General features: G+C 41.5%; 1 protein-coding gene across 4 annotated transcripts in view; it reads left to right on the top strand.

Moving 5' to 3' along the window:
• Nucleotides 1-26,190, top strand: part of tmcc2 (transmembrane and coiled-coil domain family 2) — a 166,006-nt gene that overhangs the window by 125,612 nt on the left and 14,204 nt on the right. For all 4 annotated transcript variants that reach the window (XR_005943984.1, XM_041195299.1, XM_041195298.1 and 1 more), the window contains 2 exons: nt 18,164-18,509; nt 21,532-22,120. Coding sequence is in view for 3 of the 4 variants with exons in the window: in XM_041195299.1 (XP_041051233.1) it covers nt 18,164-18,509; nt 21,532-22,120 (935 nt within the window). In the remaining variant the exon portion in view is untranslated. The remainder of the gene's footprint in view (nt 1-18,163; nt 18,510-21,531; nt 22,121-26,190) is intronic.

Consider the following 26,190-nt stretch of genomic DNA (forward strand, 5'->3'; position numbering starts at 1 on the left):
ATTTGATCCTTGATGCCTCCTGGAGCCACTTTCGGAGGAACACAGTTTAACTCGTTTGTAGGTTGGGCAAAGATACTAGGGTATTGCAAACGCCCATCGAACCAAAGCTCAGCAAGAAATCAATACTTTTAGAAACAGGTCTAAGAGATGGGGAAAGGCTGTTCTTCATCTGTTTATCTATATTACATTCATTGTATAATTAGAAGCTGTGTTAATGACTGGTGAACTACAATAATTATCCAATGAAGAGAGCCCATAACTAGTCTGAGCAGCTGGAAACATTTAACCAGTTATTCCCATCGTGTGCCTTCTATTTTGCAGTTTCAGAAATGTTTAGTTGTTTTGTTCTGTCCTCCGTCCATTCTTTTCATCCTTCCTCCTCAGGATCCATACAATTCTCACATGAGAGGTTGGAACAGCTCATTCTATGGCTTACTGTCATTGGTGTTTCATGTTGGAGGAGGAAAAACATTTATACAGTACTTTATCACATTTTTTATAAACTGTGAATTGGTTTTAAATGCAGTGACTATTGTTACTTGGACAAATGAGGAAGCAAGATCTCTCAAACAACTAAGATTATTGACGGTCTGTTTTTGGTAGCAGCAGATGAGGAAGGAATGCTATCTCGGACAATTCTCTGGTTCCCCTTTTGAATAGTGTTTTGGAATTTTAAAGATTCACTTGATCAGGCAAACAAGACCTCAGTTTAACATCAGTGGAAGTGTGACACTTTGAACAATTTAGCACTGCCTCAGTACTGCACTGCTGTACAAGCTTAGATTGAGTTCAAACTCTGGACAAGGAGTTTGAGCCCACAAACTTATGAACTGGTATATGAATGGTATAACTGAGTCTCTTAAATAATAGACACACTGGCAGTAATGAGCTGTCAGAAATCCAGCTTTGGTCAAGCTTGAGATTTGAGCTGAAAGCCTAGCAGTCTCCTGGTGTTCGTTCTCAGTCATCTGGCTCAAAATGCACTTCATGAAAATGTTAAAGTTTCTGTAACAAAAAATATAAAGTTATGTACAAATAAAAAGGATTTTGTTTTCCTTGGGTGAGTGTAGTGTTAGGGTATGAGGCCTCAAATGATTTGAAGCATGACTGTTATTGGTGAAGTACAGAGAAATACACAAAAGGAAGTGAAAAATTCTGGGGCATGTTGTAACATTGAATGAGGTGGCATAGATGAGTAGGGCAAGGTCTCGGAGTGATTTAAACACAAGGATAAACGTTTTAAATTTAAGGCATTGGGAGTCCAGCAAAATGTATAGGTCAGCAAGGGCAGTTGGTTTGGGTGTGGGTAAGATATGACAACAAAGATGAAAGCAAAATACTGCGGAAGCTGGAACTCTGAAATAAAAACAAAATGCTGGAAAAACTCAGCAGGTCTGACAGCATCTGTGGAGAGAGAAACAGAGTTAACGAGTCCGTATGACTTCTTCAGAGCTAAAGAGAAGTAGAAATTTGATGGATTTTATATTGTTTCAGTGGGTGGAACAGGTGAAGCAAGATAGAAGGTCAGGGATAGGTGGGAGTTAAGAAGAGATTGACAAAGATGGCATGGACACAAGACAAAGGAAGTGTTGATGGTAGTGGTAAAGACTAAAGGTGCTGATAGTGGCAAAAGGCAAGATAGAATGTGTTAATAGCAGAACAAGAGTCAGCGTTCTGTGAAAACAACGTAGAAACAAGTGACAGATGGGCCGAGGTGGGGGAGGAACAGGACAATTCCCTCCATGACAATGGTCCACTCCCCATTCACCCCTAACTCCCCATCCCCTTCCCACGGCACCTTCCCATGCAGTTGCAGAAGGTGTAACACCTGTCCCTTTACCTCCTCCCTCCTCACCACCCAAGGCCCCAGCACTCCTTTCAGGTGAAGCAGGGCTTCACTTGCACCTCCTTCAGTTTGGTCTACTGTATTCACCGTTCCCAATGCAGTCTCCTCTACACTGGGGAGACTAAACACAGTCTAGGTGACCACTTTGCGGAACACCTTGGTCAGTCCGCAAGCATGACCCAGACCTTCCTGTCACTTGTCATTTCAACACACCATATATCTGTCCTTGGTCTACTGCAATGTTCTAGTGAAGACCAACAGGAGCTGGAGGAACTGCGCACCATTTTCCAATTAGGCACTTTGTGGCCTTCCGGACTTGACATTGAGTGCAACAACTTGAGACCATCAACACAATTGTCTATCTTCATCCCTTTCTTAATCAAATTTTTTAAAAAATGTTTAAATTTATCTATTCAGTTTTTATTCTTCCCATTGCCCCTCCGCCCCCACTCCACAGGACCATCTGTCACTTGTGTCTATGTTGCGCTTTCACAGAGCTCTGACCCTTGTTCTGCTATTAACACATTCTGCTATCTTACCTTTATACCACTATCAGCACCTTCTTTAGTCCTTGCCACTACCATTAACACTCCTTGTTTCATGTCCATGACATCTTGGTCAATTTCCCAATTTATATTTCTTGCCAATTTACTTGCTGCTGCTGGTTCCTAAAGAAAAATAATAAATTCCCAATCCTCTGGCCTACCACTAGTTTTCGCCACTTTGTATGTCTTAGTTTTTGATTGGATACTCTCCTTGACCAACTTTGTTAACCACGGGTGGTTCATCCTTCTCATCGAGTCCTTTTTGACCAGGATAATTGAAGTATCTGTTTAAATGTCTGCTGCTGCTTATCCACTAACCTTCCCCTTAGTCTATTTTCCCAGCCCTCTTTAGACCATTCTTTCTTCATACCTCTGTAATTGCCCTTATTTAAGTTGAGGACACTGGGTTGAGACTCAAGTTGCTCACCCTCAAGCTGAATTTGAAATTCTACCATGTTGTGATCGCTACCCCCTAGAGGATCCTTAACTACGAGAGTCCTTATTAATCCCACTTCATTACAGATTACTAGATCTAAACTAGCCTGTTCCTGGGTAGGTTCTGAAGTGCATTGCTCAAGGAAACAATCCCTGATGCACTCTACAAATTCATCTTCCATGTTACCCCTGCTGACCTGATTTGTCCAGTGAATATGCAGATTAAAATCACTCATAACAATTGCAGCGCCGTTCTTACACACTTCTGTTATTTCCGGATTTATACTTTGTCCTACAGAGAGGCAACTCTTCGGGTGCCGATAGATGATTCCCACCTGTGACTTCTTCCCCTTGCTATTCCTTATTTCTACCCAAACTGATTCCACATCACGATCTATGCCACCTATATCACAACTCTCCACCGCACTGATACCTTCCTTTACTCACAAAGCTACCCCACCTCCTCTTCCTTTTTGCCTGTTTTTCTGGAATGTTGAATATCCTTGAATATCGTGTGCCCAGTCTTGGTCACCCTGCAACCATGTCTCTGTAATAGCTATCAAGTCATATCCATATATTTCTATTTGTGCCGTCAACTCATCTATCTTGTTACAAATGCTGCATGCATTCAGATAAAGAGCCTTAAGCTTCGACTTTTTACCATTATTACTCATTCTGGTTCTAATTTCTTCTGCACTCTTCTGCTTATATTTTCTGCCTCTTCCTGTCACACTTTGATTATCATTCGCCCCTTCACTACTGTGCACCTCTGCCCTCTCATTGCTTTTTGATTTTTTTGAACTTCCCTTCAATTAAACCCCCCCCACCCCACCCCCGACCATGGATCAAATTTGATGCAATTAATCTAAGGGGTGTGGCTGCCTCCTGAAACAATGTCCAGGTAACTCTCCCCCTCCCAGATATGTCGCAGTGTCCACAGCTTGGACTCCAACTCATCAGCTCTGAGCCGAAGTTCCTCAAGCAGCCAACACTTGCTGCAGATGTGGTCTCCTTGGATCGCACTGGTGTCCACCAGTTCCCACATGCTACAGCTTCAACACGTCGCCTGCCCAGCCATCTCTATTCTATATAATTAATTAATTTGGATGTTAAATATTTTAAAAGTGAATTTCTTAACTGTACTCTGCAGCTGTAATAAAGTCTCCTGACTTAAACCACTTGGTCAATAGGAAGAGATGCCTACCTGCTTTCTTGTGAAGTCACACTTTGGCTCTGACAGGTAGAACAGGTTGAAGGGGCTGTCTGCCGCTGGTTTTTATCTCCCGTCACCGCTGCCCTTCTCAACCATGTCCACTCTCTGTGTGCTCCCGGCTCTCATCTCGCTGTTTTAAACTGTAAAAATTTCCAACTCTCCTCTTACTGCTTTAAACTGTGATGGTTGTTGGAGGTCAATCATCACAGCCCCAGGACATCACTGCAGGAGATCCTCAAGGTAATGCCCTAGACTCAACCATCTTCAGTTGCTGCATCAATGGCCTTCTCTATATCATAACATCAAAAGTGAGAATGCTCGCTGATGATTGCACTATGTTCAATATTATTCACATCTCCTCAGATAGTGAAGCAGTCTCTGCGCACATGCAGCAAGAATTGGGTAACATTTGGGGTTGGGCTGATAAGTGGCAAGTAACGTTTATGCCACACAACTGCCAGGCCATGATCATCTCCAATAAGAGAGAATCTAACCATCTCCCCCTGATGATGATCCACAGCAGTACCATTGCTGAATCCTCCCTCAACATCCCAGGATTTACCATTGCCGAGAAACATAACTGGACCAGACATATAAATACAGTGGCTGTACGAGTACATCAGAGGGTGTCAATTTTGCAGTGAGTAACTCACCTTCTGACTCTCCAAAGCCTGTCCATCTACAAGGCACAAGTCGGGAGTGTGATGAAGTATTTTCCATTTGCTTAGATGAGTACAGCTGCAACAACGCTCAAAAAGTTCTACACCACCCTGGACAAAGCTACTCACTTGATTGGCACCCCATCCAGTACCTTAAACGTTTACTCCCTCCACCAGTGCACAGTAGCAGCAATGTGTATCATACAAATGATGCACTGCAGCAACATGTCAAGCTTCCATTGACAGCACCTTCCAAATCTGCGACGTCTACCATTTAGAAAAACAGGCGCATAAGACGCTTGGAAACACCACCACCTGTAAGTTACCATCCAAGCCAGAAACTATCCTGACTTAGAACTACATCAATGTTCTTTCACTGTTGCTGAGTCAAAATCCTGGAACTCCCTAACAGCACTGTGGGTGTACCTACACCAGATGCATTGAAGCGATTCAAGAATGTAGCTCACCATGTCATGCACAAATTAAAAGAAAGCTATTATAAAGGTCTTGAACTTCGATATACCTTGGATTATATTCAGCATTATTTGAGCCCCTTGAATATATTACACCATTGAAGGATCTTCAAGGCTGTTGATTTTACTCCCAATTCACAGTGTAATATAGGCCCTAAATTTTTTTTATTCATTCATGGGGTGTGGGTGCTGCTGGCTAGGCCAGCATTTATTGCCCATCCCTAATTGCCTTTGAGCAAATGGTGGTGAGCTGCCTTCTTAAACCGCTGCAGCCCATGTGGTGTAGGTACACCCACAGTCCTGTTAGGAAGGGAGTTCAGGATTTTGACCCAGCCACAGTGAAGGAACGACAATATCTTTCCAAGTCAGGATGGTGAGTGACTTGGAAGGGAACTTCCAGGTGGTGATATGTCTGCTGCCCTTGTTCTTCTAGATGGTAGTGGCCATGGGTTTGGAAGATGCTGTCTCAGGGTCCTTGGTGAGTTCCTGCAGTGCATCTTGTGGATGGTACACACTGATGCCACTGTGTCGGTGGTGGAGGGACTGAATGTTTGTTTGTGGTGGAGGGACTGAATGTTTGTTTGTGGTGGAGGGACTGAATGTTTGTTTGTGGTGGAGGGACTGAATGTTTGTTTGTGGTGGAGGGACTGAATGTTTGTTTGTGGTGGAGGGACTGAATGTTTGTTTGTTTGTGGATGGGGTGCCAATCAAGTGGGCTGCTTTATCTTGGATGATATCAAGCTCCTTGAGAGTTGTTGGAACTGTACTCTCCCAGGCAAGTGGAGAGTATACCATCGCGCTTCTGACTTGTGCCTTGTAGATGGTGGACAGGCCTTGGGGAGTCAGGAGGTGAGTTATTTGCCACATGATTCCTTGCCCCTGATCTGCCCTTGTAGCCATAGTATTTATATGGCTAGTCCAGTTCAGTTTCTGGTCAATGGTAATAGTGGGGGATTCAGTGATGGTTATGCCATTGAATGTCAAGGGGCGATGGTTAGATTCTCTCTTGTTGGAGATGGTCATTGCCTGGCATTTGTGCGGCACAAATGTTATTTGCCACGTTAGCCCAAGCCTTGATATTGTCCAGGTCTTGCTGCATTTGGGCATGGACTGCGTCAGTATTTGACGAGTTGTGAATGATGCTGAACATTGTGCGAACATCCCCACTTCTGACCTTATGATGGAAGGAAGGTCATTGATGAAGCAGCTGAGGAATGTTTGGTCTAGTACACTACTCTAAGGAACTCCTGCAGTGATGCCCTGGAACTGAGATAATTGACCTCCAACTACCACAACCATCATCCTTTGTGCTCAATATGACTCCAACTAATGGAGAGTTTTCTCCTGATTCCCATTGACTCCAATTTTGCTAGGGCTCCCTGATGCCACACTCGGTCAAATGCTGCCTTGATGTCAAGGGCAGTGACTCTCTCCTCTCCTCATAAATGAAAAGGAGAGTCCCAAAGATTTTGTTGATAGTTAATGGAATTTACAATGATTGCATCAGCCTGCTAATGGTGCAGCATTTCTAAATGAGACCAGGCACAAATGAATCCTCAGCATCCTGTCACAGAATCACAAACACCCTTTGAAAGCACAGTGCTGATGTAAAGTGATACAGTAATTTGAGCCGTTGAAGCCTTGCCTCAAGAGTTTGCATTTAAAAAGAACTGTTCATGCTAACAATAAGAAACTTGGTGAAAGGTGACACTTAAAAGTTATATGGGCCCAATGTAAGTCTCATTACTTTATTTTGCATACAGTGGCACATGTTATGAAAACATTTGAAATTCAGCAAAATCAGAAAGGAAACCACTTCTGATGCAACCACTGTTTGCCTTTAATGTTGATCATTTATCAAACTTATGATCTGGATATTGGGAAGTTCAACTAATTTCCGCTGTTTTGTACGAAAGTGGTACAGCGTTCAGTGTAATTTCTATCTAATGCATTTTCAGGTAATGCCAATTATCAGATTTTTCAAGTCATGTACTAGAGAAAAGATCTACATTCCACAGTTAAATAGCTAGGTGTGACAAAGGCGCCATTCTGATTTGTTGGAGAGGATGGATCTTACACCAGAGACAGTGGTGCAACTTTGCTGCATACTGTTAATGATAGGCATGTTGTGTCTTGAGCCGCACTGACCGGTTCACCACCACCCCTGTGCTGATTTTCTGAGTATGGACAACACCAACCTTTTCCTATCATGCGGAGAGAAATTTCATGGAAACAAACCAAAGGTACAGTGACTGTTTTTTGGTGCCGAATTCTCTGGGGGATGTGGGAACTGCCTGAGGATTGCAGCAGCCTCTACTGTTTAGGAAAACACATTTGTGCTAAAAGAATGGTCTTTTGGTTCTCGACATTTCTACAATATTACTACTTCTGTTTATTAGATTTAGAAATTCCTGCAAATAATTTTTAGGGCCTCTTGGAATGGTTAGAGAATCCCATGAATTTCAACAGAGTTAATTTACAGAATTTGTTTTTAAAGCACACATTAAAACATGTGGGAGAATTTGCTATCAATTGTGGCATTGCCTAAGCGGTAGTGAATCAGTTGATTTTGGTGCCGGTGTACAATAGTGTTATTGAATGAAAAAAATTGTGAATTCACTTCAGTGTTGATAAAAGTTTTTTTCTCAAAAAGTAATGTTTCTGATATGTTGATATTTCATTGGTATTATCAGTTTTAAATCGCATAAACTTCCTAGATTTTTGTTCAGTTAGTCTGTGGAAGATGTAATTGGTTTTGCATATGACACTTTACAGTAAAACCTTGCCTGAAGCAGTGACTTGTTGTTGAGAGATTATCGTAATGAGAAATCACTAATGACAGAAATGTAGTTTGGATATTGAGGTGAAACCTCATAAGATATTAATCTAAATCTTGATAAAGGTGTTTTTATTAACATTGCTCCCACTCCGCTGGGAACATTACCAAAAATAAGCTTATCCATGATTTGTAATTTTGGGTCTTTAAGTGATCCAATTTTCTAGGTTTGTCCATTTGCCACCAGTTTCCACAACCCCTGAGACTGAACACTGTCAGTAAGATATAACCATTTTCATGTTATTAGAATTTATCGTAAAATGGAGTAATGCTGGGATGTGTGTGTCTGTGTGTGTGTGTCTGTGTGTGTGACTCAGTTGGATTAAAGGCAGCTGGTCTGAAGGCTTTGGTGTAAACATGGAGCAGAATCTTTACCTTGGCGGGCGGGCGTGTGCCTGACCTGCTCAAGCGTAAAATGACGTGCGATGATGTTGGGTGAGTGTCCTGATGTCAACGCGCAGTCGCGCAATATTTCATTTGGTGGGCGCACTCTGGAGTCAGCAGCGTGCCCACCAACAATTTAAAGGCCTGTTAAGGTCATTAAAAAATTAACTGAACAAAATTGCTTGCTGCCCATCCAACCTTACAGTTGGCAGGCAGGTGAAAAGGCCAAGCAGCCTTTTCGCTTTTTAGGAAAGCTCATTTAAGGGTGGGACGAGGTTTCCTAAAGAACAAAGAAAAGTACAGCACAGGAGCAGGCCGTTTGGACCTCCAAGCCTGCGCCGATCATATTGCTCGTCAACTAAAACAATTTGCACTTCCGGGGTCTGTATCCCTCTATTCCCATCCTATTCATGTCTTTGTCAAACTGCCTCTTAAACACCACTATTGTACCTGCTTCCACTACCACCTCTGGCAGCGAATTCCAGACACTCACTACCCTCTGCATAAAAAACTTGCCCCGCAGATAAAAATACAATTTAAAAAAAGCAGATAAAAATGCAATAAAAAATTTAATTAATAACATGCTCCTGCTCATTTGACAGAGTCACATGAAGGGACATGTCTTATTATATTTTTCACAACTTGATTTTTTTTTGAAAATTGTTCATTTCCCTGAGGCAGCTCTGTGAAATTCACGCTTACCCCATTTGCCCTCCTCCCCCCCCGCCTGCAATGGCAGTGCTGAGCGTTGCCGCTTACGTTTCACGTTGGCTGGGCCTTAATTGATCTGCCAGTGTGAAATCACTGTCTGGCTCCGATTGTGGGTGGTGGTCGGCTTCCCGACCGCCCCCGCCGAGCTCACCTGACAAGGGCTGAATTCTGCCCATGATAAACATGGGGCAAGTTTACAATGAAAGTGTTATTACTGTGCATCACTGTGGAAGTGCTGCACTTTCAGAGGCGCTGACAGACGAGTCATTGATCTGAGGCCCAATTTGTCCCCTCAGGCAGATGTAACAGATCTCTTTTGAATAAGAGCGGGGAGTTGGCCCTGGTATCCTGTATAATATTTTTCCCTTAGTCAACATTACTGAAACAGAATCCCTGATCATTAGCAAGCATCTATAGCATTGTGATATTTGTAGTAGTTTGCTGTGTGCAAATTGGTTGCCACATTTCCTACATTACGATGTTGGCTACATTTCAAAAAGTATTTAATTGACTGTAAAGCGCTTTGAGGCATCCGGTGTTCGTGAAAGGCACTATATAAATGCAAATCTTTTTTTTTTCTTTTGTTGTACTTTAACTCACCCAGTCAAATGTTTTGTAGTTTGGAATGCTGCATTTTTGTTACCAATTTTCACCCATTAGCTTTGCCATTTTTTTTTTAATGTCAAATCACTTGAGGTAAGCCATGGTATTTTTTTCCTCATTAAAGCAGCTAGTGTGCAATTGCTCATGCAAATATATATTACTCCTGTTGTTTTCCAATGAGGAAAGTTGCCATGGTGTGCTAGTAAGTTTTCATTCCTCTTGCTATCTGCTGGTAATTGTTTTTGAAGCACCATTCCATGCCATTGGCAATTTCTGGTACTTTGTCCAAATGAACATTCTATATTTTCAAGTTAAGGCCATGATTGTCCACAAGCAACTTGCAAGAGATTTGTCCTATCCACTCATACATTTTTTAGGAGGAGTCACTGCGCAGTGACTGTCAATGGAAATTCTCTCTACCCAAATGTCCCCAAGATCAATTGTTAGGCACTCTGTTGCTGTTGTACATGAGATTAGGCAACTAGATATATTGCTGGTGGAGAAAGGAATCCTCAGATGTGGAGAGAAGAGATTAATGGAGGTGGACTGAAGCAAAAAAAGCAAGACGCTTTGAGCTGAATGGCTATTTCTGTTCTGAAAATAAAACAAAAAAAGTAACTTTAAATTTTTGAGGGATAGCATTCTTTTGAGAGTATAATATGATTTAGGTTGCTGTTTTTCTTTCATCTTGAACATAACAGAAAGGAAATGCTTGCTTTTATCTCAATGTCGCATACCTTCCCTAACCTGACTTTAATAAAGTCCTTGATTTGTGCCATCAAAACGGAGCATCTGGCTGTCATTTGCTATTGGGACTTTTCTCTGTGCACATTGGTTGCTGCATTTATCTATGTGAGGTAGCTGTCTTTCAAAGGTAATCTATTGACTGTGCTGCACTATGGGAGCCCTGAGGGCATTTTAGTAAGATACGATGCAAACGAACGTTATTCCTGTCTTTAGGCATAGTATCTCATGTTGTCCGATTACTTCCCTTGAAATGTCTCACCTGAAAGCCACAGTAAGATTTTTTATTTACTTATGGGCTTATTCTTCCGTAAGGGAAAAGTACTGTCTTCCTACTTCGTAGCAATATAAAAACGGCAGTATAATGTTGAGCTTGGTTTGTCACTGACTCCATCACTTACTTCAGCATGAGTGAACACACAGCAATCAAGCTTTCAGACTAGAATTTGAATTGTGTAGGATTATCATGAGACAATTTTATAAAAAGGTGAGTTGTCCAATGTTGCATGCAGTTGAATGAGAAGGGGCCTCCTGGAGGGTATATAAATAGAGACAAAGAAGAAAAGGAACTGTTAATGTCAAGCACAATTTCAAGTTGAACTATTGACTGCAAAAGACATGATGACATAAGTGCAAATTGGCTTTAAAAAAAGGCATGATCAGGAATGATGTTAGGGAGCAACCCTTTGCACCAAATTAAATAGAATTTACAGCACAACCAGGCTTTTTGGCCCAACTAGTACATGCTAGTCTATGCAACCAATCTTCATCTAACCCTATCATCATATCCTTCTATTCCTTTCTCCCTCAGTTGCTAATCTAACCTTCTCTTCAGTGTACCTTTGCCGTTCACCTTATCATGGTAGCTACTTCCACATTCTCACTTTTCTCTGGGTAAAGAAATTTCCCCTGAATTCCTTACTGGATTTATTAGTGACTAAAGTGTTAGCAGTGCAGGTTAGAAGGGAGGAAGAAGAGAAAAGCCACATGATTGATTTGTAATGTAATAAGGTAAATCTATTGTTGCAGTCCTTACTAGGTTAATGAGTCCTTCCTCCAGTAAGTGAACTGGCAGAAAAAGTTAAATTACAGCTTGATACAAGGTTAGCATGGGCAACATGTGTTCGTGTATAACTAAAAACCTAACTCCTTGTAAATTCTTAAAGACCATGAATGCCAGACATGGCAAACCATATGCGAGGGATTTTTGAACGTTTGTTAATCAGTTTGAAATGCCTCAATTTATCAGACTTTGTGTGTGTGTGTGTGTGTGTGTGTGTGTGTGTGTGTGTGTGTGTGTGTGTGTGTGTGTGTGTGTGTGTGTGTGCGCACGCTTTGGAGATAAGAACACTGGAACAACTGTAGGCCATTTAGCTCCTTGAACCTGTTCCACAATTCAATGAGACCCTGGCTGATATGTGACCTAACTGCATAGACCAATCTTTGCGCCATTATACCTTAAGAGCTTAGTTGACAAAAGTCTGTCAGTCTCAGATTTTGAAATTAACAATTGACACAGCTGCAACTGCCGTTCGTGGAAGATTTCCAAACTTGTTACAACCCTTTGCGTGTCGGAGTGTTTCCTAAATTGACTCCTGAAAGGCCTGATTTTTGGGCTATGTCCCAGATGTCTAGAATCCCAAAGCAGCTGAAATAATTTCTCTCTAACTACCCTATCAATTCCCCCTAATATCGTGAAAGCTTTGATGAAATCATCTATTATCCTTCTAATTCCAGGGAACACAACCCTAGTTTGTGTCATTTTATATTTTAACCCTTGAAGCCCAGGTAACATTCTGCTAAATCTATTTTTTGTGGTCCTTCCAAGGTCAGTCAACCCTTCTTCCGGTATGGTGCCCAGAACTGAACACAATACTCTAGGTGTGATCTGAACCAAGACTTTGTATAGCTGTAGCATGACCTCTAATCCCTTGCATTTTAGACTCCTCAACATAAAATCCAGAATTCCAATAGCTTTTTTAATTTATTTTTTTTTTTTACCCTGTTCACATTTCAGTGATCCATGTACATGGACCCTATGTCACTTTGGTGCTCCAGTGTTTCTAGGTTTTCACATTTACCCTGTTCTATCCTTTTTAAGTTCAAAGTGGATGATCTCCCGCTTGCCTACATTGAAATCTATTTACTTTAGCTTTGTCCACTCACTTAATTCTTTATAATTTTATGCTTATACACTGCTTACACTAGACCATAAGACGTAGGAGCAGAAGTAGGCCATTCAGCCCATCGAGTCTGCTTCACCATTCAGGGAGATCATATCTAATCTAATAATCCTCAATTCTACTTTCCTGCCTGTCCCCATAACCCTCGATACCCTTACTGATTAAAAATCTGTCTATCTCAGCCTTGAATATACTTAACAGCCCAGTCCCTACAGCCCCCTGCGGTAAAGAATTCCACAGATTCACTATCCTCTGAGAGAAGAAATTCCTTCTCATCTTTGTCTTAAATAGGCCACCCCTTACTCTGAGATTATGGTCTCTGGTCCCTGGTCCTAGACTCTCCCACAACCTCTCAGCATCTACACTGTCAAGCCCCCTAAGAATCTTATATGTTTCAATAAGGTCGCCTCTCATTCTTCTAAACTCCAATGAGTACAGGCCCAACCTCAGCCTCTCCTCATAAGAAAATCCCTCCATACTTGGGGTCAACCTAGTGAACCTTTTCTGGATTGCCTCCAATGCCAGTATATCTTTCCTTAGATAAGGAGATCAAAACTGTTCACAGTATTATAGGCGTGGTCTAACTTGTACAGTTGTAGCCAGACTTCCCTATTTTTACACTCCATTCCCTTTGAAATAAAGGCCAACATTCCATTTGCCTTCCCTGTTACCTGCTGAACTTATATGCAAGCTTTTTGTGATCCATACAAGAGGACCCCTCCAAATCCCTTTGTGCTGCAGTCTTCTGCAGTCTTTCTACATTTAAATAATATTCAACTTCTCTATTCTTCCTGCCAAAGTGCATAACCTCACATTTCCCACATTATATTCCATCTGCCAAGTTTTTGCGCACCCACTTAACCAGTCTAAATCCTTCCATAGACACTTTGTGTCATCCTTGCCACTTGGCTTCACAACTATTTTAATGTCATCCACAGACTTGGTGATAGTACATTCACTTCCCTCATCCAAGTCATTAATATATGTTGTAAATAACTGTGGCCCCAGTGCTGATCCCCGTAGCATTCCACTGGTTACAGGTTGCCATCTGAAAATGCCCCCCATATCCTAACTCTCTGTCTTCTATTAGTTAGCCAATCCTCTATCTATAGACTAATATACAATCCCCAACACCATGGGCTCTTATTAAGTAGCCTTAAGCATGGTACCTTTTATTGAATGTCTTTTGTAAATCCAAATATATCACATCTACTGGCTCCCCTTTATCCGTCCTGCAAATTACCTCAAATAATTCTAATAAGTTTGTCAGGCATGATTTCCCCTTCATGAAGCCTTGCCGAGTGTGCTTGATTATATTATGCATTTCTAAATGCTCTGCTATTACATCCTTTATAATTGACTCTAACATTTTCTCAATGATGGTTGTTAAGCTAACTGGCCTACAGTTGCCTGTTTTTTGCCCCCCTCCCTTTTTGAATAAGGGTGTTACATTGGCAGTTTCCCAATCCTCTGGGACTTTCCAGAATCTAAGGATTCTTGGAAGATTACTACCAGTGCATCCACTATTTGTGTAGCTACTTCCTTTAATATCCTAGGATGCAGCCCATCAGGTCCAGGGGACTTATTGGCCTGTAGCCCCATTAGTTTCCCTAGTATTTTTTCTCTGGTGATAGTTATTGTATTTATTTCCTCCCCCTCCCCTTTTCACCATGATTATTTAGTATATTTAGAATGCTTTTAGTGTCTTCTACCGTGAAGACTGAAGCAAAGCGTTTATTCAACTCCTCTGCCATTTCCTGGTTTCACCCTTATTATTTCTCCAGCCTCATTTTCTAAGGGGGCCTATGTTCACTTTGGCCTCTCTCTTCCTTTTTAAAGAAGCTCTTACTGTCCATATTTATATTACTTGCTAGTTTACCCTCAAAGTTTATTTTCTCTCTTTTTTGGTCACCTTTTATTGGTTTTTAAAGCTTTCCCAGTCCGCTGGCTTAGCACTAATCTTTGCCACATTGTATGTTTTTTTTTTCAATTTGATACTATCCTTACTTCCTTGGTTATCCATGGTTGTTTATCCCCTTCTTAGAATCCTTCTTCCAAACAGGGATATATCTTTGTTGCAAGTCATGAACTACTTTCTTAAACGTCTGCCATTGTTCATCAACTGTTTTTTCTGCTAAACTGCTTTCCCAGTCCACTCCAGTCAATTCTGCCTTCATTCCTTTGTAATTACTCTTATTTAAGTTTAGCACAGTTGTTTCTGACCCAGTCTCTCGCTCTCAAACTGAAAGCTAAATTCTACCATGTTATGGTCACGGTTTCCTAGGGGATCTTTTACTCAGGTATCATTTATTAAACTTGCCTCATTACACATTAACAGATCCAAAATAGCCTGATCCCTGGTTGGATCCACAACATATTGTTCGAGGAATGCACTATGAATTCTTGCTCATGGCTACCTCTGCCAATTTGATTTTCCCAGTTGACATGAAGATTAAAGCCACCCATGATTAATTAACTGTCTTTTTTACAGGCCCTCATTATCTCCTGATTTATTTTTTGTCCTACAGTATAGCTACTGTTTGGGGGCCTATAGACTACTCCCACCTGTGTCATCTTCCCCTTGTTATTTGTTACCTCCACCCGTATGGATTCTACATCTACCGATCCAAGTTCATTTCTTGTTGTCATACTTATTCCATCTCATGCTAATAAAGCTACCCCACCACCCTTTCCTTCCTGCCTGTCCTCTAAAAAGTCACATACCCCTCAACGTTTAGTTTCCAGCTTTGATCTCCTTGTAATCATGTCTCTTTAGTGGCAAAAGATCAGACCCATGAACCTCTATTTGTGCCATTAATTCATTTATTTTGTTCCGAATACTATGTGTATTTAAGTAAAGAGCCATTAATTTTGCCTTATACCATTTTTTTCTCCCTTTGACTCTATTTGCTGCTGTTTTTTTGTTTGTACTCTGTCCTTTCCTGTTGCATTCTGGGTATCATTACCTAAATAGCTGCCCTGCAATGCTGCCATAGCCTTTTGCTTTGTAAGCCTTCATATCCCCTTTCCAGAACCTCCCCCAACCTCCACCTCTATTTGGTTTGAAGCCCTCTCTACAGCCCTACTTATTCGATTCACCAGGACCCTGGACCCAGCACGGTTCAAGTGAAGCCCGTCCCACCGGAACAGCTCCCTTCTACTCCTGTACTGGTGCCAGTGCCCTATGAACTGAAATCCATTCCTCCCACACCAATCTCTGAGTCACACCGTTTAACTCCTCGACTTTATTTACCCTATGTCAGTTTGCCCTGACTCAGGTAGTAGTCCCGAGGTCGTTACCTTGGAGATTCTGCTTTTTAATTTAACCCTAACTGTTCAAGTTCTTTAAACAGAACCTCCTTTTTAGTCCCATCGCTATCATTGGCACCAACATGGATGACAACAATTGGATCCCTCCCCTTCCACTCCAGGTTCCGCTCTAGCCCTGCGGAGATGTCCTTAACCCTGGCATCGGGCAGGCAACACAGCATTTGGGATTCAAGTTCATGGCTGCAGAGAACAGCATCTGTACCCCTAATTATACTGTCCCCTCCCACTACCACGTTCCTATTTCCTCCCACACTTGAATGGCTCCCTGTACCAGGGTGCCATGGTCAGTTCGCTCATCCTCCCTGCAGTTCCTACTCTCGTCCACGCAGCTTGCAAAAACCTCGTAACTATTGGACAGTTACAGGCACTGAGGCTTTTCGAATGCTGCCCACATGGGTCTCCATACCTGGTTCACCTGCAGTCACACCCCCCCTGTCCCTGGTCACAGACCAAATTTGAATGACCTAATCTGAGAGGTGTGACCACCTCCTGGAGTAACGTGTCCAAGGAACTTTCCTGCTCCCTGATGTGACGCAATGACTGTAGCTCGGATTCCAGCTCCTCCACTCGGATCTGAAGTTCCTCGAGCTGCAGACACTTACTGCAGATGTGTTGGCTCTGGATCACCTTGGTGTCCAGCAGCACCCACACGCTGCAGCAGCAACACATCACCCGTCCTGCCATCACTGTCGTATTTTTAAATAATTAATTAATTACTGTGGTATCCCTGCTCTTTACGCTTTATTGTAATTAATTATTTTTACACCAGTATCGATCTTATATTTGAGCTATTTTTTACAAAAAGAGAGGAAGAAAAAACAAACTAAAGACCTTACTTTTACTTTAAAGACTAGAAATACTCACCAATCAGCTGCTCCCCCTGCACTTGCATCACGTTGTGGTTTGTGACATCTCTCTGCTGCTGGTCTCATTGCAGGTCGGCCTCTCGATCCGCACCTTTTATCCACTCCCGCTCACCACTCGCTCAAAATACATTATTTTGAGCCTTAGGAATAGAATAAACAATCATTTACCAGATACTCACCAATTAACCAGCTTCTTCTTTGTAGCAGAGCAAGAATCAATTTCTGGAGGCTGAAGAAGTTTCGGCAAAAGCAACCAAACACCTCTTTCCCTTCCTCCGCTTAATTCCCTGAAGCACTCAACTCCGACGCTTTATTAATAGTCGCACTTAAGTGCTAAGTTGCACTAAGTTGGCTACTTATATATGCTCTAAACACAAAAGGCCTATCTGAGTCACTTAATGAGGATCCAGTTTCAACTGGATCTTCATTAAACTGCCCTTTCACGGGAACCCTTGAAAAAGCCCTGCTTAAGGCAACTACAGAAATTAAACTGTAGATTTCACTGTTGCCTATTGCTGTGTCATCAGCAAACCTGGATATGTGGTTCTGTATCCCATCATTCAAGTTAATTAATGCAGCAAAAAGTTGAGGCCCCAGTAAGTCTTATTTTGCCAATTAGAATTACTTGCCTGTTATTCTTACCCTCTGTCTCCTGGCACTCAGCCAATTTCATAACTAGGTTAATAATTTGCTCTCAATTTCATGAACTTCAATTTAAAGTCCCTGATAAGAGGCTGTTAATTGAATGCCTTCTGGAAGTCTGTATGTGTAAAACACCTGTCCAAACTATATAAACAAGGGAAGTCATAGCGCCAACCCTTGGTTTGAGCTGAGTTAGTACATTACAGCCAGTACAGCAGTGAGGAGACGTTACAGTCTAGCTTGGAGGGTGAGATTGATGTGCGTTAGTCTCATCATGAATTGACTACTTGCTTTACACTTTGAAAATGAAAAAGAAAATTGGATACAGTGTAAAATTGGCTACCAATTTGCTAACAATCCATCTTGTGCTACTGGTGAAGGTCAGTTTCACCATGAGTGTCCCTGGGTTGGGGAAAAGGGGAGCAAAATTATTCTGGGTTCCTGCTCCAGATTGCTGCCCTGCTGGAAAGTGCATTTGCATGGATACTTGACAAGAATCAGCCTTGCCAGTGATGCTCCATGTATATGCTTACACATGAATGGCCATGGTCACCAGATTATCTGCAGGTGCCTGAGGAGTTATACTCCGTCATGAGTCAGCATCCTTGAGAAGACTAGAGAGATTTATAGGAGAAAAAGAATATGGATGTTAAAAGTTGCATTAATAAAGTTTACTTTCCCTACATCTTTCAGCTTGAAAAGGGAGATGTGAGTACACTCAGTTTGCCAGCAAACACCAGCCATGGGGGCTCAGACTCCAACATCAGCCTTGATGTGCCTGATGGGACCCCAGATCCTCATAAGACAAAAGCCGCCATAGACCACCTTCACCAGAAGATCCTGAAAATCACAGAGCAGATAAAAATCGAGCAAACTGCACGGGATGATAATGTAGCCGAATACTTGAAGTTGGCCAACAATGCAGACAAACAGCAAGCTTCGCGTATCAAGCAGGTCTTTGAGAAGAAGAACCAGAAATCGGCACAGACAATTGCACAGCTGCACAAGAAGCTAGAACACTACCACAGAAAACTGAAAGGTAACATTGAGAACTGGAGTTGTCAGTAATGTTGATATATTCTGATGAGAGCCACAGTGTGAAGCTGGTAAGGGTTGACCTTGGTAACTATTCACTTAAAGATGAGAGTATGTTGTCAGTTTTTAAAATTTTAAATAGAAAACTTTTTTTCATAAGTCCGTTTTCATTTTTTGGCCCCACCAATTCTCTCATGCTGTTTTCTGAAGATGTGGTTCACATTTACAATATAGTTTCCCCAGTGCTCATTTAAGTGGTGATACTTCACCTGTGGGCCTAAACAGTAAATGTTGGCAGGCTTTCACTGATGTAAGGGAAAATACTGATTAGCTAGGTCATGTCCCCGGAATGTCGGAAACACGGCTATGCCTACCCTAGCTAGCTCAGTTTGATTTTTAACACAGAAGGAAATTGAAAGGAGAAATAATAATTTTTGTTTCGGTGGCAATGGTGGAGCTTTAATCCAGCTGTTCTATTTCACTCCTTCCCAAACGACATCTCACTGCCTCATCTTTTCCTGCCTCAAAGTACCTTGGAAACCTGGTCCGCAAGTATGGTAAGAACAAGTTTTGCTCGGCAACCCCCACACTCAACACTGAGCTCTGATTAGCTTGAAATTATAAGTAAATGTGTTTAGGTAGATAATTTGTGGAAATAGATCATTAAGACTTTTCTGGCCAATCTAAGTTAAAGATTCTAGTAGCTTTTATCAGGAACAATCAATAATATGTACTGGAGTATCTTTGAACCACTTTTGAACCAACAAAAGCAAAATGCTGTGAGTGCTGGAAATCAGAACCAACAACTGACAATCCTGGAACTTGCTGAGTGCTTTTCCAGTATCTTCTGCTGCCTTCACCTGAGAAACACTGCTTTATAAATTTTTTTCCTTTCCTGAATGAAGGTGCTGACTCATGCTGGCATATCCTTCCGTGTCCCCAGCCATCTTCTAATGTCTCACCCAAATGGCCACTCTTCACATTAGCCTTGGCAGTGAGTGCTGGCTGTCTGTTTGAATGTGGAGGATTGTGAACTGAGTTTAAATCAGTCCTCACTCCATACCCGTACAGATACAAATTCCTCAAAAGGTCACTTGTTAACAAGTAGGAATGAGAGCCCAAGTTTATTTAAGCCCCTCCCCCTGCCCCGGCACCTGTAACAGTGCATCAAAGCTGTTTGCAATGCACCTAATGTGCACTGGGTGAAATCACCTAACTCAGCACCAACCAGGAATCAAAGCCAAAGTATTCTGCCTTCAAAGGCTCTGTTATACTAGCTGGTTTCCCTGCAATGTGCTATGCTTAGGACAGGGTCACAAGGAAACATTTTCTCAGAACCCAGCAAGCCACCCTATGCAAGAAATGAAATTCAGATTAGCGGAGTGGATCAATTCTACTCAAAATGTTTTTCATATACATTTTGTTTTGCCACACTAACAATTTTGTGGAAACAGAAAGCGAAAATAATTAAAGTAATGGAATCTGTGGGCATGGATAAATTCCCCCACCTAATATAAAGTGAAATAGAGAATTTGAAACTGGGGCTAGGAATGGAATTGAAAGACTTTAGGAAAGTTTAAAACTCTTTTTAATTCTAGTTAAATAGATAGAAGAAAATATTTGTTTTCTTTTGGGCTCGCAGCCCCAACAACATTAAACTTTAAAAAGGCTAGATACTTAGTTGATTCAGCATTATAAAATAAAATACGAGCAATAAATATCTTTCGTAATGTCTTCCAAAAGAACAAATGATTCCCATCCCCGCTGGAGCAAGAATGAGCGGCATGGTAACTATGGAAGTCAGCAAACCAGGGTTGAGTAGCTAAAAGCAAGGGTAGAGTTTCAGAAATTTTGCATGTTTGTTTTTAGAGATCAAGAAGCACTTATCAAGAAATATTCCTTTGGGGATAGATGGAGTCGCCAGTCAGATAAATTTTCTAATCTGTGGAAGGAGCACACTCAGTGGGGCCCATTAACTTTTTGCTTCCCTGTTTTCATATCTGGATTTGCAGAGCTAGTTGTACCAATTTGAGTTTGGCTGAAAAATACTTTTTCCCCTGCATGTTTATCTTTTAAGGTATAGTCATTGAAATCTAATGGTCACTTAAATTAAAGTAAGCACAGTTGCAAGTGAAAAGTGGTGAGTTAAAAGCCTGAAATTCATTTGAACAGATTAGTTGATAATGGCAAACAAGCTCAATGTTATTCATGTAGTCTAAGGTGTATAAACCTTTTGCTCTAGAAACTGAAGGGATAATTCCCTCATTGATCTCATGAGAGAATAACACAGGGAGCTGAGGGTCTGAATTTTAATCCTCAGTCTATTGAGTTAGGGTTAGAGCGGCAGCTGGGGCACCACTATTTGTGTCTGAGCTAAGGTCGGTAGCATCGTTCACAGGCAGGGGGCTCTGTTCCAGATTGAATGCAGTGATCCTTATGTTGGAAAGCACTTATGTGATTGTCAGCTGAGGAAAACAAATAATTTTACAATCTAAGCTAATGAAATGGCTATTTGAACGTCATTTGTACTGAGCGCCCCCCACCCACCCCTCTGTGGAGCTGCACCCAAGTATCAGCCACAGACTTGGAAAGAGATGGGAAATAAAGAAAAGTGAAAACTAAATGAATGGTTAACTACTTGGCTTCTTACGTGCTGAGATCTTTTTCTGCCATTGACCTTCCTTATTCTGCAGTTAACTTTTAAAACGGAATATAATCTGTGCTTCTGTTTTACTATGATTCTGGATTACCAGTATTTAATCAGGGAGGTACAAAGCAAATGTTGAGTGATTTGTTGTGTTCATGAAAAATTACACGGATGTGTTAGACTCTGCATACTTCCAACTGCTCAGTTGTAGAGTGAGATTGATGAATGTCTGGGAACAGGTCTATATATCCCTTTATTGTGTAGTAGAGTACTTGAAGGGAGCATATATGATGCATTGTGCATTTAAGAGATTGAAAAAGGCCAAATTATATGGATATTGTTTCATTCATAATATAAATTTTTGAATGAACTTTTACAGAGATTGAACAAAATGGTCTTTCGAGGCAGCCAAAGGATGTTCTGCGGGACATGCAGCAAGGTCTAAAGGATGTGGGTGCCAATGTTCGAGCTGGAATCAGCGGATTTGGTGGAGGTGTGGTGGAAGGTGTGAAGGGAGGCCTGTCCGGTCTCTCTCAAGTCACTCACACGGCTGTAGTTTCCAAACCACGAGAGTTTGCCAGTCTGATACGAAACAAATTTGGCAGCGCCGACAACATTGCACACTTGAAAGACACATTGGATGAGTCACATCAGGAAGAGACCACCAGGACTCTGAGTGGCAGTGCTACATTAGTGTCAAGCCCCAAGTATGGAAGTGAGGATGAATGCTCCAGTGCAACATCTGGCTCTGCAGGTGGGAGTAACTCTGGGGCGGGAGCTGGAGGCATGGGGAGCCCCAAATCGAATACGCTTGACAGCCATCATAACAACTTCGATACTATCCTGGATGAACTTCGCGAAATTAAAGATAACCAATCACATCTGGAGGATGCAATGGAAGATTTGAAAGGGCAGCTACAAAGAGACTATGCTTATATGACGCAGTGTTTGCAAGAAGAACGATACAGGTATCTAGCTTCTTACAGTTGATTTATATTGGCTGGAGGAACAGGCAAATGGATGTCCACACTAGTCATAAAATTCAAATGTTGGTCTGGCCCTGCAAACTTCTCTTTTATTTATCCCAATTCCCATCAACATGCAAATTAAGTTTAGGATTAAAATGGTTTACAAATTATGTTTTCTATGTCAACATGCTCAATCTCACTCCTAAGACTATAGCATTGGTGCATTCACTGATAACCATGAAATAATATAGCCCATGATGAAAGGTCCTGTTTCACTTCAATGCCAGTAAGCACTCTCTACCAGTGCAATCTTTGTCCGGTTGCAGTTTTAATGATATCTGACTTTACGGTGTTGCGATTGCTGCAGTATGTTCTCAATGTTCACGTTCAATGTTTTGAAGAGCCCCTTTCGCTTCATAATGAGTCGGCACCACCAGAAGCCAACCAATCTCTTTTGTCAAATTGCTTTTAAGGTGTACACCTCAGCTGTGCCTGCAGATGGTGTGTGCTAGATTTGAAATAAGCGCTACTAAACTAGGGAGAGGGAAATGTTAACCTGGACATCTCTGCCTAATCATTCCCCAGTGATTCCTACAAAATAGTGCATGTGTGTGGATGTCAGTTGAGGACAATATGTGGTTCAGTGGTCATGCCCTCCTTGTTCATATAGCCAACTTGTACTTGAGTTGGCTGCTTTAGGGTAATTAGTGCCTGACAGTCACCCTGCAATGAGAGCCTTCTGGAGGGAGAAGGGAGAAAAATTGGGCAAAAACTTATCTGGGATCCAGCTGACTGATGACTTGATGTGTTCATGCATGGTCAGGTTAGACTGCTAACATTAAACCCTGGAATGGCAGCACAGCTCCTGACCTGACAGGTACAATGACATCATTGCTGGGCTGATGTGGAAGGGAACCTAACAGAAGGGAAAGAAAGTAACTTGTGTATGACCTGGACTTGATCTAAGCTGCTGCTGCCACCACCACACCCCACCTATACCCTAACCAGGGAATGACCCTGGTCCTTCAAAATGCAGTTAAAACATGGCGAACTCTGTACTGATCCTCACTACATGTATCTATAAAAATCATGTAACCAGTGACCTGGGCTAGTGTTAAGTCTGCTCAGTTGAATTTTAACACATTAAAGAGTTTGGCAGAGACAAAGATCTGGAATCATATTAATGTTATCTGCCCAGAATTACATTTCAAAATTAGTGAACAGGATTGAAAAATATGTGCTTTAACCAGTTATGTTATTCTCAAATAAGGGACGAGCAGAAAGATGGGAAGACAAGACAAAGTTATTTTTAACAGACAGGGAAGAAACCTCTACAGGACCAGCTGGTCATCAGTTGAGGGCTGACATTGGTTGTACATAAAAGCCGGTCTGTCCATCCAGGCTTGGTTGAGGAGAATCTTTGGTGTAAAAGGCTTGGTTATGTCAGGCGTTGATGGTAGAATTGGGCTCGGGAAGATGAGAAAAGAATGTGAAGGATTCAAAGTGGGTAGTAATTGACTTAATCGCCATGATTGCAGTACCTTGAAATGCCTGGTGGTGGTGCTGCCTACTACAGACTTCCACATTCAATTGCTCCACCAGCTATTTCAATGCAGTGCACCTGCTGGCAAAGTACATCAGAAATGCATAATATATTTATTTTTCAAATTTCTCAGTTAAATATATAAATTACACGGTGAAGCGATAATAAAACAAATTGTAAAATTTTAATTTTGTAATTTTGGGAGGAACAATATTACTGCAGTCAATCATTTTTGGTTTCTTACTAACTTTTTTTCTCTCTCGCATTGTGTAAGCGTGTGCCATATTAAAACCTTTGCATGTTGCAGCCAAGTATCCTAGCACTAGTGAAAAACTAAGTTATTAATATAAAAGCTAGTTAATATATAACTAAACTTCTCTTTGTCCCTCCACGTGTTTACTGTTTTTCCTTCCTGCCCTACAGTCATAGATTGATGCCAGAATATGGTTTCAAGGATGCCTAGATACCAAGTGTTGCTATTATTATCAATGCCAAGTTGTCTTTTGCTTACCTGATGTCCCCACAAGCACATTTTACAGAAATTTGGAGTGCAGGAGGACCCAGAAAGTTGTAGCACTCATGCCCTGGCTGTGGTCAACTAATTAATTACTATTTAAGTAGAAGTGAAATAACTTCGGATGCTGGAAATCTGCAGTAAAACAAAAATCTAGAAGTGCTCAGCAGGTCTGGCAATCCGTGGAGAGGGAAAAACAGCATTAACATGTCAAGTCCATGACCTTCTATCAGAATTGGAAGATGTTGAGAGATGAACAGTTTTTCAGCAAGCACAAGAGACAGGAAAAAAGGTCAGGAAGAGGTAGTGTAAATGGAACCTGCTGATCTTAGGGCCTTCCAGCCCTTCCTCTGTCACATTCCTGGGCCACAGGAACCACTTTCTCTTCGCCAGATTGTTCACGGTTCCCTCACTCCTTTGCTGTTCTGCTGTAATTATTGGCACTTCCTCCAGACCCATCTCCTGTTTCTGGTCTTGTCCCCCTTTGCCTTGTACTCTCATGACTTCTGCCTTTTAATTAAATTACTCTTGCACTCCATCCAAACCTCTCCCATTTGTCCTTTTCTGTCCCCATTTTAGTTTTGCCCCCTCCTCATCCATTTCTAATGTCTTCCAGTTCTGATGAAAGATCATTGACCTGAAATGTTAATTCTGTTTCTCTCTCCACAGATGCTGCTGGCCTCCTGATTGTATCAAGTATTTTCTGTAACTACATTTTAATCCTCTTGCATTTCTCCCACATAGCTCATCCATCCATTGGTGTAGTGCAGCTTCCTTTTTGTCACAGTATCAGACTTAACTGTCACATTTCAGGCAAATGCACTAATCAGACAAATTTCTTCCAGTTTATTAGCTTATTTACAAAATTCCGAATTTTCAGAAGACACCACAACTAGCATTGTTATATAACAAATGTATGAAAAGTTAATGTAAATTCATCTTTCTTCTCACTTGTACACTTACATGTTTCACACTCCAAAAAATTCTTCTCTGAGGCTTACATTCAAATCTTAATTTATGTCTGTTTCCAGTTCCTCCCTTGCTCCTCTCTTTTCCCCATGCCCCACTCAACCCCCTCTCCATGTTCACTTTCTGGATTTCCTGCCTTTTTCCTTGCCTGTACTCCAAATGTCATGTTCTGCCTTCTCACCACCATGTTGTAAAGACAGACTCCAACTTTTCCTTTTGCTCAGTCCATCACATCAGTTCCTGAACCCAATCTTTCCTGCCTGTTACTCCGAACTCCAAGCTTCCCAAATACTGGCCCCAAATCCTCTTCTGCCCAGCTTCAAGTCTCGTGAAATAATCACTGATTATAAACCACATCAGCTAAAAATCCCCAAAACAGATCTGCTACATACCCTCTCCTTGAATACCTCATTCGCAGTTTAATTACAAAATGCGATGCTGAGGTCCCCCAGAGAAAGAACAAGCAAAGCACACTGTAGCTCCTATAATGTATTAAAAGCTAAGCTTCCAGTCAAGTAGGAACAAAATAAATGAATTTAAAATTTTATTCCCTAATGGCCATATTTGATTGCTACTAGTAAAATATTAGCATTGATTATTTAGATCTTAAAATTTTAGCCCCAGTATTTCTGTTATAAATGTGTCAATCCTGTCGATAAGCAGCAGCTTGCAGCCTGGGTGGAGGTGGGTGAATGTATCTGTGTGGCAACACAATCGATGTCAGAATTTATTATAGGTGCAAAACGAGCTTTTTTTTTGTTAAGCCACTTAATGCTGGCTGTTCTTACAAACTTAAAGGCATAGTCCAATCGCACAGTACCTCGTTAAACAACTAAGCTCTGACCTAACAATTCAAGGACTACTAAAGGACACACTTCCACCTCGACAGCAAAATAATAGAAATAAATAACACTCCAATCACCTGATCACTGTAAATACTGCCATGGGAGACTTGGGGTGTATGTAGCATACATCCATTATATTCTGGCTCCCATGTTCAAGTGTAAAGCAATTTTTTTAAATTAAAAAAGAATTTAGAAACAG

Source organism: Carcharodon carcharias, chromosome 9 (assembly GCF_017639515.1).
Source record: "Carcharodon carcharias isolate sCarCar2 chromosome 9, sCarCar2.pri, whole genome shotgun sequence".
Taxonomy (NCBI): Eukaryota; Metazoa; Chordata; class Chondrichthyes; order Lamniformes; family Lamnidae; genus Carcharodon; species Carcharodon carcharias.